The 13,601-nt window shown below is 53.1% G+C and overlaps 1 protein-coding gene across 19 annotated transcripts in view; it reads left to right on the top strand.

Annotated features, from left to right (window-relative positions):
* The window catches only part of ODF2 (outer dense fiber of sperm tails 2), a 30,365-nt gene extending 16,802 nt beyond the window's left edge, over positions 1-13,563 (top strand). For 13 of the 19 annotated variants that reach the window (XM_037495288.2, XM_037495286.2, XM_037495294.2 and 10 more), the window contains 12 exons: positions 396-467; positions 572-688; positions 1,301-1,486; positions 1,929-2,038; positions 3,671-3,806; positions 6,903-7,013; positions 7,133-7,237; positions 8,113-8,271; positions 9,574-9,674; positions 11,091-11,253; positions 11,678-11,803; positions 12,636-13,562. In XM_037495288.2, the coding sequence (XP_037351185.1) occupies positions 396-467; positions 572-688; positions 1,301-1,486; positions 1,929-2,038; positions 3,671-3,806; positions 6,903-7,013; positions 7,133-7,237; positions 8,113-8,271; positions 9,574-9,674; positions 11,091-11,253; positions 11,678-11,803; positions 12,636-12,824 (1,575 nt within the window). In that variant the 3' untranslated portion in view covers positions 12,825-13,562. Of the gene's footprint in view, positions 1-395; positions 468-571; positions 689-1,300; positions 1,487-1,928; positions 2,039-3,670; positions 3,807-6,902; positions 7,014-7,132; positions 7,238-8,112; positions 8,439-9,573; positions 9,675-10,879; positions 10,974-11,090; positions 11,254-11,677; positions 11,804-12,635 lie in introns of those variants that run through there. The other 6 variants (XM_037495304.2, XM_037495303.2, XM_037495300.1 and 3 more) reach the window with 4 other exon arrangements.
* Positions 13,564-13,601: the final 38 nt, after the last annotated feature.

The raw sequence follows: 13,601 nt of genomic DNA, 5'->3' as shown, positions 1-13,601 counted from the left end.
TGGCCGGGGATCAAACTTGTGCTGCAGTGGCTGGTGATAGCTTGATAGTGATATGTCTTCAACCCCTGCACCACCAGGGAGGCCTGCATAGGACTTTTTAATGCTGTTAGCAGGGATTATTTCTGGGCGCGGATCATGGGATTCCTCTAGCTTGGGGTGGGGTGTTCTTCACTGTTTTCCACAATTACCATTTATTTAAAAAATTTTACACACATGCTGATTGCTGATTATTTTAAACATTTAAAACAGCTATTAGTGCTCCCTGTCAGGGTCTCTGGGATGTGGGCCGATGTCCTTGGCACCTCGGCCAGGTGGCTGGGCACTTACCAGAGTGTCTGCTGAGACTGGTCTGCCTCACTTTCCCTGGGAGCTCACGGTGCCCTTGTTCTCCCCAGCGCCTGCTGTTACTGCTGCAAGACAAGGACAAGGAGATGGAAGAGCTCCTCCAGGAAATACAATGTGAGAAGGTACCAGCCCCGCCACTTGCTCCTCCTCGTGAGCCAGTAGTGCTTGGCGGGTAGAGTGTGCTGGGTTCAGAGTTGGCTCTAGCATTTTCTCTGTCTCTACAAAGGCTCAAGCCAAGACCGCAAGTGAGCTTTCTAAGTCCATGGAGTCCATGCGTGGGCATTTGCAGGCACAGCTTCGGTGCAAAGAGGCAGAGAATAGCCGTCTCTGCATGCAGATCAAGGTGTGTACTGGGCCTGCGGTGGGGAGGCAGGGCGAGGCCTGGCAACCAGAGGGCGATGGCCTGGCCAAGGCCCCCTCTCTTGGGAAGGCTGTGGCCCAGAGGTTGAAGGATCTGCTACAGCCAAAGCCCTCAGGCTACCAAGAGACTCTGGGACAGTGGCCAGCAGTGCACAGGAGGTCCTGGGGCCCTTCTCACAGGGACTGGGCCAATACCGAATCCCTCAGGGCCTTAGTTCTCGACACCCATGTTGAGGGGATGGTCTCCAGTGTTCCTGTGTCTGTGAGCCAGGGACCCTTCAGGTCACCTCTCTGCCGAGTGACTAAGCTATATCTCTGACCACTGTGCTGGGAGTTCAAGGAAGGATTCCAGAAACTTCTGTCCTAACATTAATCTGTGTTAAGAAATCCTGGGGGTGCCATGGGAAGCCAGGAAGGACTCTGGTGTGTGGCTGTGAAGGGAGTCCTAGGTCCCCACACATGTGATGATGACTCCTCTCTCTACCTCTTCCTCATTCCCTTTTTCCTTGTCTGTCTTTCCTCTCTCCCTTTCACTCTCGGCCTTGCTTATCTCTTTCCTCCCTCCCCCACCTACCCCCTCACCCTCATCCCCCAGAACCTGGAACGCAGTGGGAACCAGCACAAAGCAGAGGTGGAGGCCATCATGGAACAGCTAAAGGAACTGAAGCAAAAGGGAGACCGAGACAAAGAGTCCTTGAAGAAGGCCATCCGAGCCCAGAAGGAGCGAGCCGAGAAGAGCGAGGAGTATGCTGAGCAGCTGCACGTGCAACTTGCTGACAAGGTGTGGGCCTGGGCTTCCCCTCCCTGCCCTGAGGAGGGGGGCAGTGGTGACGTGCTTGGGATGGAGGTGGGAAAAGCTGGAAGGAAGAGGCCTGCCTGCCGGGGAGGGAGTGAAGGTGCTAGTGGAAAAGGTCAGTGAGCTGGTAGAAGAGGGCATTTGGGGGCCAGGGGTAAAAAGACGATGGTGGTGGGGTGGAAGGGCGACTGCAGGTGATGGGAGGGGTTGTGGGACAATTTCATCTTGTCGATCACGCGGTGGGAATGATGGTTAAGGAAGGATTTGCAGATGGGGTTGGTGTGACTGTGGACGCACAGATGCGCCTGCTGCTCTCCTCTCTTTCCATCTGACTAGAGGGCGTGGGGGAGGAGGCGTGTGTCACCGGGTGAGCGGTGGTCCGGGTGACCCTGTCTGCTGTGCTCATGGGCCTTGTCCTCTGTTCCAGGATCTTTATGTCGCAGAAGCTTTATCCACTCTGGAATCATGGAGGAGCCGCTACAACCAAGTAGTGAAAGACAAGGGAGACCTCGAGCTGGAAATTATTGTCCTGAATGAGTATGTCTGTGTTAAGAGGGGCTCTTGGGCCCATTGAGGGAAGTGGGGGTACAGGGGGCGGGGCCTGGAGACCTGAGGCAGGTCACGTGGTCTCCACTGACAGGGGCGCCTCTGGGCTGAGATGTAGGCGGCAGATCTTTCTAGTTGGTGCGGGTGCAGGCTCCCGCCCTAGGCCTAGGGGCTACCTGCCTGGCAGCCCTGTGGACAGGCCCGGCTGCACTGCTCACGAGGCCTGAACCTGGTCCTTGTCTGGCCAGTGTGGAACAGGCACAGTGGCGTCCTCATTCTGTGGCCGCTGGTGATCTGCATGTCCTCCGTGTTGTCTGCCCAGTCTGAGCAGCTGTGTGGCTCACACGCAGTCAGGAGGTCAGAGAGATGGTGTGGGAGTAGGGACAAGCTGACCTTGAGTCGCAACCTCTCCTGCCACTGGTGAACCAGCAGCAGCGACCACTCAGACATTGCCAGTGTCGGCCATGTTCACGTGTCCCTTCATTTGAAAATATCACAAGGGCCTCCCTGGTGCCGCAGCAGTTGAGCGCTGGGCTGCGAAGCTGCCCGCAGCCTCTGCAGCGCCAGTTCGATCCCCGGCCACCGGCGAGGGTCCCACATGGCGCACAGACCTCTCCTGCCGCGCCCGCTGCTCCCCTCAGCAGTGTACTTCGTCAGTCTGCCTGCTCTGCTCCCTGCTCTGGCTCTGGCGAATTCTCTCACCTTCCCGTGCGTCTGACTGTACCCAGTGCTTGTATGAATAAATAAATACTCTTTAAAAAAAAAATGAAAATATCATGCATCTGCTACCTACCAGGCTAAGTGGTGGCCTTTATGGCTACAGCAGTGAAAAGACAAATGCACCCCCTGCCCTGGGTAGTTAACCCTGTGCTTTGGAGAGGAGGCGGGGCAGCCAGAAAGCCATACTCCTGGACAGAGGACTGATCACTGGTGCGGTTAACTTGGTCCCCGTTCAGGAATGTCTTCCCTGATAAAGTGACTTTTTTTTTATATATATATATATATTTTAAAGATTTATTTATTTATTTATACAAGCACTGGGTACAGTCAGAAGCATGGGAGGGTGAGAGAATTCACCAGAGCCAGAGCGGGGAGCAGAACAGGCAGACCGACGAAACACACTGCTGAGGGGAGCAGCGGGCGTGGCAGGAGAGGTCTGTTGCGCCATGTGGGACCCTCCCTGGCAGCTGGGGATCAAACCAGTGCTGCAGAGACTGCGGGCAGCTTTGCAGCCCATCGCTTAACGGCTGTGCCACCAGGAGAGGCCCAAAGTGACTTTTTAAAGGTTTATTTATTTATGCATACAAGAACTGGGGTGCAGGCCAGAAGTACAGGGGTGTGAGAGGACTCACCAGAGACAGTAGGGAGCAGAGCAGGCGGGTCTACTGAAATACATGCTGAGGCGAGCAGCAAGCGAGATAGGAGGGGTCTACTGCGCCATGTGAGTCAGCTCCCTTTTTGGGGATTGAACTCATGCTGCAGTGGCTGTGGATACCCTGATAGAGCCCTTGTACCACCAGAGAGGCCCTGGGTGGGAACTCTTGACCCCACTCTGCACTAAGACCTGGACTCCTCAGAACCTCTGTAATTGATTCTGTCTGCTTTCACTTTGCAACCTTCTAGCCGGGTGACAGACCTCGTGAACCAACAGCAAAGCTTGGAGGAGAAGATGCGGGAAGACCGGGACAGCCTGGTAGAGAGACTACACCGCCAGACTGCTGAGTATTCTGCATTCAAACTAGAGAACGAGAGACTGAAGGTCTGTGTTATATTGGAGGCCAGGACAGTTGGGTGGAGAGCGGAGAGGCCAGTGACGGGCACTCCTGGTTGGGCCCCAGCCATGACCATGTGGGTCTTGGGAGGGCCTGGAGCCAGCAGCATGGTTAGGAGGGCGTGCTCTGGGGTCAGAAAAGCCCAGGTTCAAGTCTTAACTCTGCCTCTTAGGGTGGGAATGGGACAATTATCCTTTGTTGCTGGGAGGGAATGGGGTCTTGGTGTGAATGTGGTGACATGTACCATGTGTCTACCCACTAGGTCCACACACCTGATGTGGGCCTGACCTGGAGGTTAAAATTGACTCTCTTGAACTGCTAGCTCCCTTTGCATACACGGATTCTCACTTTACCCTCCCAATAATCTTTTTTTTTTTTTAATTAAATTTTTTTTAAGATTTATTTAGTTATTTATACAAGCACTGGGTACAGTCAGAAGCGCGGGAGGGTGAGAGAATTCACAGAGCCAGAGCTGGGAATAGAACAGGCAGACTGACAAAATACACTGCTGAGGGGAGCAGCGGGCGGCAGGAGAGATCTGCGCGCAATGTGGGATCCTCATCAGCGGCTGGGGATTGAACCGGCGCTGCAGAGGCTGTGGGCAGCTTCACAGCCCAGCGCTCAACTGCTGTGCCACCAGGGGAGGCCTAATCTTTTTTTTTTTGAAGAATTATCTATGCATACAAGAACTGGGGTACAGGCCAGAGGTACAGGCGGTGAGAGGATCCACCAGAGATAGGGTGGGGTACAGAACAGGCAGACCAGCTGAAATACACCCCTGAGGGGAGCAGTGGGCGAGTCAGGAGAGGTCTGCTGTGCCATGTGGGTTGCTCCCTGGCCGGGGATCAAACTGGTGCTGTGGTGGCTGTGGTGCCTGCGGTTAGCTTCATAGGCTGCGTCTTAACCCCTTGCGCCACCAGGGAGGCCCCCTTCCAATAATCTTTATAGGATAAGGAAACAGGCAATTTGAAAGAGGTCAAGTTTCTTGCCCAGAGTTTGCCCTTGATAGTGTTGGAATTAGGATTTGAATCTGAGTCTGACTCTGGAACCCTGGCTCTTAATAATCACTCACTGTTCATGCTCCCAGCACCTCAGGGGTTAACAGAAGTTGACATTTCAGAGCCAGGTTTGATCCTGGTTTTTAATTGACCCAGGCAGTAACATCTAGGTTTATTTTTTACTGATTTTTGTTTGTTAAATAATATTGATTTTAAGGAAGTATAACATACAGAAGGGTACATAAACGAACACACATTGTCTATTGGTCACCCTGATTGAACCTTACCAGCACTCCATCACTACCCGTTTACAAACATCTGCAGAGGTGACTGTTATCCTTACTTCTATCGCTCCAGATTAGCTTACCTGTTTATTTTTGGGTTTTTTTTTTTTTTTTTTTAAGAATTATTCCTTTATTGTAAGTTTTTTTTTATTTAAAGATTTATTTTTAGGGCCTCCCTGGTGGCACAGCGGGTTGAGCGCTGTGAAGCTATCCACAGTCTTTGCAGTGCGGGCTCAATTCCCGGCAAGCCAGGGAGATTCCCACATGGTGTGGCAGACCTCTCCTGTTGTGCCCACTGCTCCCTTCAGCAGTGCTTTTGGTCCGTCTGCCTGGTCTGCTCCCCACTCTTGTCTCTGGTGAATCCTCTCACCCTCCCGCGCTTCTGGCCTTTACCCCAGCTATTGTATAAATAAAAAATAAATCTTTAAAAAAAAAGATTTGTTTTTATTTATTTATGCATTTAAGAACTGGGGTGTAGGCCAGAGGTGCAGGGGGGTGGTTGAGAGGAATCATTAGAGACAGAGTGGGGAGCAGAACAGGCAGATCTACTGAAATAATTGCTGAGGGGAGCAGCGGGTGAGACAGGAGAGGTCTGTTTGTGCCCTGGCTGGGGCGCGAACTCATGCCGTCTCAGTGGGCCATTGTAGTGGTAGCACTGAGACTTAACTGAGACTCCCCACTAGGCCAGCCTTAACTTGCCTGTTTTTGACCTTTGTGTCTGGCTTTTACCTGGCATGATGTTTGTGAAAACTGTCCATGGTGTGTGTGTGGCAGATTATTCCTCCCCAGTGCATCACTGCATGGCAATGCCACAGTATTTATTTTTGGCATAGATGAACATTTGGATTATAGAACATTTTTGTGCATTCTTTGGTGCACATATTTGGTGTGTTTGATAGTCTAAAATCTTGAATGATTGCCGGGTCATAGGGTGGTGGTGTATGTAAGTTCAGCTTTGGGAGATGTTACATTCCCGTGGCAGAGGGGGAGGGGGGGGGAGTGCGTTAATAGTTGCACCAGGTCTCCTTGTAAACACTTGGTATTGTCGTCTCTTTTTCATTGTCTCATATACTCTCATGGGAATGTATTAATATCTCATGTATTGTAGCTAAATAGTAACAATTTAAAAATAGCTGCATACCGGATTGGCTACATACCATACATCCACGCAATACAATAATTACAAAGATGGAATTGACTCAAAGTAAAAGTTTAACATGTTACAGAAATGGGATGTAGATGTGACCTACAGCTCCAAATGTTAACTGTGGCTGTGTATTTCTCTAGTGTTTTTTCCCAACACTGCCATACGTGTTCAAATACCCATCCATTCTCTGCGCTGGCTTTTCTTATTCAGCCACATCCATGGGTGTCTTCTTAGGTCAGTTCTGTTTTGAGCTTGCTTTCTTTTAAGTGGCTGTATTATTTTCTGGAGATCCTATGACGTGTTTTGTCCCATGAACATTTGGGTTGGAGGAGGACATTTATTGACTTGAGAAGTTCACAAGATGATTTCTTTTTACAACCTAAGTGTTAACTGAAAAAGGCAATTACAAAAGGAAGGTGGCTGCATGTGACGGCACCATTGATCACGATTTGTTTTTCTTGGTCTGTCTCCATTTTCTTCAATGATTATGTGATGCCTCTTCGGTGCTCGTGCATGCAGAACACACAGGAGCTGCTTAGTATGTCTGTATTCTCCAGAGCTACCCCGTGAGGAGCCTTGTCCTGGAGCTCTGAGTAGGTGGGGCTCCCTTTGCTGCCACCCCCGAGTGGTTCACTCACTCACCATCCCTTCTAGGCGAGCTTCGCCCCGATGGAGGACAAACTCAATCAGGCACACATCGAGGTCCAGCAGCTGAAGGCGTCGGTGAAGAACTATGAGGGGCTGATTGACAACTATAAGAGTCAGGTAGGGTCCTGCCCCGCTCTGTCTGGACCATGCCTCTCCCTGACAGGGGGAGAGGATCCCTGAGTTTTCTCCAGGTAGGGTGGGCTCTGCCCATGTCACAATGCCCTGTTGGTCTGTAGGTGATGAAGACCAGATTGGAAGCTGATGAAGTGGCTGCCCAGCTGGAGCGCTGTGACAAAGAAAACAAGATCCTTAAAGATGAGATGAACAAAGAAATTGAAGCGGTACCACTCCCCCCTCGCTGCCTTCCCCTGCCTTGTCCCACCTCTGTCTGTCTGTCTGTCTGTCTGATTTGCCTTTGACCCTCCCTAATTGGGCAAGGAAAAGGAATGGATTTGCTTGTGGCAGGACTGGGCCACTCATCTCTTTCGTGCTGCTACTTTATCCCTCTTTCTCCTGATTTTCTTCATTCTCTGATTTCCTAAAAAATCTCCCCTGCTTGGGAGCATCCCAGTGGATTCAGCGCCACAGGTAGCAGGTCTCAGGCGTTCTTATCCTTTCTGTGTGGAGTCTTTATTATGTTAACCAAAAAATATGTGCCTCCTGTCTCCTTCAAAGAGATGGTTTGCCATCCAGAAGCAAAGGGGCCCTCTTAGTAGTGGCCTTGGAGATTGGTCAGGCCAGGTTCAACTACTATGTGTCATCTACCCTTGACCGGCTCCTGCTCCCTCAGGTGCTCCATCTCCTTGCTAGTACAGGGATGGACTAAGAACAGACAGTTCCACCTTTCCCTCTGACCTTGGGGCTCGTGGTTGCCTAGCTGGATGACCTTGGGTTGATGACCCTTTGATCCTCAGTAGCCTCATATGGGAGCGATAGCAGTTCTGGTGGTTTGAATTAAATGAGTAAATCGTAGAGTCCTCAGCATCAGGCCTGCGTCCTGGTGTTTGCCACGTGGATGCCGCTGTTATCTGGTGACTAAAGGAGCAGCAGCTCAAGTGGCGAGTCCTGGCCAAGTGTCCAGAGAACAGCTGGATACCCTCGGTAGCCTGCAGGGAGGGCAGGTGGCACTTCTGCCTGTGGATCTGGCAGGATCCTTACCTGGATCCGAGGACGCTGCGTGGCCCTCGCCAACAGTGGGCTTCTGTCCCCCCTGCAGGCACGTAGGCAGTTCCAGTCCCAGTTGGCTGACCTACAGCAGCTGCCCGACATCCTCAAGATCACAGAGGCCAAGCTGGCAGAGTGCCAAGACCAGCTGCAAGGCTATGAGAGGAAGAACATTGACCTCACAGCCATCATCTCAGACCTGCGCAGCCGGGTAAGGGACTGGCAGAAAGGGTCCCACGAACTGGCCCGAGCAGGGGCCCGCTTACCAAGATGAGCCGCACACCCCCAAGGGAGGACCACTTCCTTTATCTTGGCTGCCGCTTTCTGAAAGGAGTGAGCTATCATCAGTGCTGTGAAATAAAAGTCTGGTGTGCCAAATGCCTCGTGTTCGCACAAAGTGATTGTAGTCCTAGGAGCCGCCCCGCGACTGGAGCAGTAGCCCTCCTGCTGCCGCCCGCCCTGCTCTCCCTCTCTGCCTGCTGCCCGGCCCTTCTCGCTCCCCTGCGGCCTCAACCTCGCCCCCACAGATGGAGATGCCAGCAGACACCGAGCCCTAGGTTTTCTTTTCTTCCATCTTTCTCTTGCTTGAGCTGCTTTGTTCTACTCTTCACAGACTCATCGCCTGAGACTGTGTCCCGAAAGGGGGCTCCCCTTCCTGGATCCATGCCTACGGTACCTGAGAAATGACAGGGCTCTCGTTGGCAGCGTGATATTGGGCCAGGCCCTTCCCCTTTGACTTGCTTCCTCATTATAATAAGAACAGAGCCTGTGTGCGCGCGCATGCACTAGCGTTCTTGCTTGCTGCTCTCCTAGGGGCACGAGGTGTAGGTGATACCTTCTCCCTGTTACAGGAGGCAGCCCGGGCAGTGGGGAGGATTTCCTGAGGTCACCGAGCTAATACCTGGCACACGGGATTGCAGCCCAGCCCTTCTCTCTGGTCCCCGAGCCCAGGATCTCAGAGCTTAAATCACCTACTGCCTTTTCTTGAACCCACACATTCTTAGGGCCTCTTGAGCCTGGATCCCAGAGGCTCCTGTGTAAGGCAGCCCTGTGGATAACTTCTCAAACCTGCCAGTGTGAATGACCTGCTAGATTTCCTCTTGCTTGGCCTGCACTTGTCCTCAGTCACTGGGAGAAGGAAATCAGCACCACCACAACACCCTGGCTAGAGCTCCAGGGTGTGTGGGATGGGCCAGCTAGGCCTTGAGCAGCTGCTGCCTGTTGTCTGCCCCGGATCCCCGCCGGCCACTGAGCGGCCTCTCTCGATCAAGAAAAGCATCACTGCGGTTCTTCGGCATCTGATCAGCTGCTCTGTGGGGAAGCCTTCCATCTGGGACGCGGTCTTAACCTGTCCCTGCTCTCCTTTCTCCTCCAGGCTGTGCGCTGAGACTTGATGCCTGCGGAGGGCTGCGTGCCTCTTGCTGGGTGTGGATGACAGGTCACAGGGAGAAGGGAGGGCCGTGCCGCGAAACCAGTGTCTTCGTAAACCAGTTCTGCGTTCCTGTCATTTTAGATCGAACATCAGGGGGACAAGCTGGAGATGGCGAGAGAAAAACATCAGGCTTCCCAGAAGGAAAATAAACAGCTGAGTCTGAAGGTGGATGAACTGGAGAGGTTAGAGGCACTTGGTCCCATCTCTGTCCTCTCCCTAGGCCCTGAGACTTTCAGCCACTTAGCTGCTTTGGGCAGAGTGCGTGCAAGTGCGTGAGGGCCTCAGGGCCCTGGGAGGCACTAGGCAGCCCTCAGAGGAAAAGCCGCCTCCGTGGCAGTGGTAAGCATCGAGGGAGAGGTCGTGGTCTCAGCCGGGACCCGCCCAGGACTGCGAGCTACACCAGACCACCTATAGAAAGGAGCCCCTTCTAGCCAGCCAACAGGGCCAGTGCTCACAATATGCTTCTGATTATCCTTCCCCAAGACCTCTCTGATCTGACCCCCTGCTACTTCTGGGCTGCCGGAGGCAGTGAGAGGGAAGAGTCAGAAGGCAATCAGCAGCCTTGGCCTTGGGCCCCTGCTTGACCACCTGACCTGCACTGTGCTCTTGAGCAAATCACTTAACCCTTTTGAACCGCCATTCTGTCACCTTGGGATCATGGTAGGCTGACAAGCTAGCTCACATTATTGTGAGTCCGCAGTGAGTTAAACTCCTTAAAGAGGTCAGCACACTACCCGACCTGCAGACATGCACGCCCTGATGGTAGTTTCCCCTTTGAATACCAGGAAACAGCTTGCGGGGAGGTTAAGTGACTTGCTGAAGGTCATATCGCTGGTACCTGGCAAAACTGCACCTTAGACTCCTGACTCATCCTTCAGACGTTTTAGCATCGGTGAAACAAGGGCCAGAGCCCCAGTCTGAAGTGAAAGGCCGGAGGCCTTAGGAGCCGCCCACTGCTCCAGGTGGTGCAGGCAGCCTGCAGGCAGGAACTTGAGACTGGGGATCTCCTGGCTCCACCCCGCTCTACTGGCTCGCATGCAGCTAGCCTCAGCGGGACAGGCAGAGCTCCTCAGAAGGTGTTCTGGAAGGGCAGTGAGTTGGTGTGTGACTATGGGGCGGTCGCTCCAGATGTGCTCCAGCTGCAGTCAGTCCCCTTGCTAAGGGAGGGGGCAGTGAGCAGCAGCAGTTGAGGGCAGGGGTTCTGGCGACAGACCTTCTAGCTCTGCTGACCTTGGGCCAATGACATCTGTGCCTAAGCTCCTTCCTCCGTAAATGGGGGTGACAATGGTGCCCGCCTTCCCGAGCTGCCAGGTGCCGTCTCGCAGGTGACAGGTGCACGTAGTCCGGCCTCGCTCACTCGGGCTTGCTCTTCCTGCTCTGCGTACAGCTCTAACCCGCCGCTTCAGCCGCATGCTCCTTGCTGCCGTGCTCATCTGCAGATGGCTTTGGTTTATTCCTGTGGCTCCTTGGAGATTCTCGGTGTGAGGAGACCCCCAGCCGAGGGCGGGCGGGCTGGCACCTGGCTGGCCGGTCCTTCCTGGTGGGTGGAACAAGACAGGTCGGGGATGAGCATGACCTGATTGAGCGTTTTCACCTAGGAAACTGGAGGCGACCAGCGCCCAGAATATCGAGTTCCTACAGGTGATTGCCAAGAGGGAGGAGGCAATCCACCAGGCCCAGGTGCGGCTGGAGGAGAAGACACGGGAGTGTGGATCCCTGGCGAGGCAGTTGGAGAGCGCCATTGAGGACGCCAGGAGGCAGGTGGGTCTCAGTTCCGTGACTGGTGAGTTCTGTGGCCTTGGGCGAATCATCTCTCTCAGCCTAGTCACCGCCTGAAAAATGGACATGTAGCAGCAGCAGCCCCCCCAGAATTCTGGCAAGAGGGTAAGATCAAATAAGCAATTGTCGTAAAGGACTCAGCACTTGACTCACATCACTTATTTCTCACTAGCTGTGTGGGGTTGAGCCAGGCGACCGCCACTTAATGATGCATGGGCTTTGGAAGAGGGCAGGTAAAGCTGTGGTGCACAGGTAGCCCCATAGCTAGCTCCTGCCCTGAAGCTCCAGAGAACGCGCCACAGCCCGCACAGGTGTGGTCTGCCAGACCCGGAGAACAGGGCGTGGCCCGGCCTGCTCGGCCCAGTGCTTCATCAGGTACGCCAGCCTCACCTGTGTCTTCCTGCAGGCGGAGCAAACCAAGGAGCATGCGGTCTCCAAGGAGCGAGCCGCCCAGAACAAAATCCTGGACCTTGAGACCCAGCTGAGCAGGACCAAGACTGAACTCAGCCAGCTGCGGCGGAGCAGAGAGGATGTGAGTGAGGCAGGAGAGGTGGCTGGGTTGAGCTGCTAACTCCTTGGGCCTGTGGGGCGGGGCGCTTTGCTTATGACGGTGGATGGCTTCCTTTTCCTCTGGTCACTTTCCCAGCTCTCATGGATCTCTTGGGCAGATCTCCCCCACTTCTCTTTTTAAACGACCGTTACCATCCATATACCATCCCTACAGTTCCACCCCTTTAGATTGTATAATTCAGTGGTGTTAGTGCCCCTGCGAGCTGTGCAGTCATCACTAGTCTAAGGTTGGTTTTGTCATTACCGTGCAATTAACTCTTCATTGTAATCAGATGAGTTCAATGTAACTGTTAAAAAAAATAACATAGTGATTCTCTGAACTTTCTGGTTCATTTCTAGCTTTAGTATCTTCACATGACCTGTTCCTGTTTTATACTAGGAAGGCCTGTCACTGTTTTATACTAGCAAGTGTATCTTAAAGTACACAGGATGGTATTTGCTCTCATTTAAGCCCCAATATTGTCATGGTTCACAGATTATTTGCTCTTAAAAATACTGACGCTCTCCCTGGGAATGCCCTTCTTGGCATGCTTGTCCCGGGCATGAAGCGTCACAGTGTGACTGAGGACAAGCCAGTGGGCCACTGCCTGTGGGTGTCATGGCCACCGGCACAGAGGGCAGGCGGTGGAGACACTGCCATTGGCCTCTGTTGTCCTCATTGCTCTTAGAATCGTTTTAGAAAGAAACCCTTACCCGTCAAGTCATTCCTGCTTCTCTGCGCCCTTCCTGCCCTCGGCAACCACTAATGAAGCCTGTGGCTCTGAGCTCAGCTACCCCTCTGGCCCTCCTCCCAGGCTGACCGCCGCTACCAGAGCCGCCTGCAGGACCTGAAGGATCGCCTGGAGCAGTCGGAGAGCACCAACCGCAGCATGCAGAACTACGTCCAGTTCCTCAAGTCGTCCTATGCCAATGTGTTTGGGGACGGGCCCTACACCACTTTCCTGACCAGCTCTCCTGTCCGCTCCCGGTCGCCTCCGGCCTAAGGCTCACTCCAGGTCCAGGAGCTCAAATGATGCCATGGGGACTGAGGAGTGGCCAAGCCATTCCCGGAAAGCCTGTCTTCTCTCTCTTCCAGTGATGGAGTATGTTCAGGATCTTTCCTTGGCTACTGACTCCAGACAAGTCCCTGAAGCAGCAGTGGTGAAGCAGGGACTTCTTGGTTCTCTCTTTTCTGATGTTGTGGCCTGATGGAAGTTTCTAATCACCTCAACAGGCCTTACCTCTACTGGTGGTCAGGGCCCAATTTTAACACACCCTTGAGAGGATGTACGGACTGGATTTTTCCTCCAGTTCCCTCCAGCCCTCTTTTTAGGAACCCCTCTCCTGGGTCTTCTCTGATCTGAGGCAGCAGACACTGTTAGCCTCCCGGGCTGTGGGCTCGTTTGCTTGCTCTTTTTCTTATTTCATGGGTACGGTGCTTTCCCCAGTCCCCCCTCCTGAGCACAGTGGGAACTCTGGTGCCCAAGTTCCTTTGAGGCCCCTGACCCCCAAGCACTTCACAATAGACACTGGGGGGCTCATGTCCAGCTGGCCTTTGAACAGTATACCCCGCCTCGTTTCCTCGCCTTATCTGTAGCTATAGAATGCATTTATTCTTGATATTTTCGTGTTGTTTTACAAAAAGCTTTTATAATCCATATTTAAAGCCCCATTGGATGTCCCCATCCTTCTTTAAAAATTAAGAAAAATGCAGCTGGAGAGCCAATAAATATTTTAAAGTACATGGTGCCTGGAATGTGTGGTTTTTTATTTTGTGTAGG

This window comes from Talpa occidentalis, unplaced genomic scaffold (assembly GCF_014898055.3).
Source record: "Talpa occidentalis isolate TD23 unplaced genomic scaffold, MPIMG_talOcc4v2.1 talOcc4.7, whole genome shotgun sequence".
Classification (NCBI taxonomy): domain Eukaryota; kingdom Metazoa; phylum Chordata; class Mammalia; order Eulipotyphla; family Talpidae; genus Talpa; species Talpa occidentalis.
This window is presented reverse-complemented; position numbering and strand designations above follow the sequence as displayed.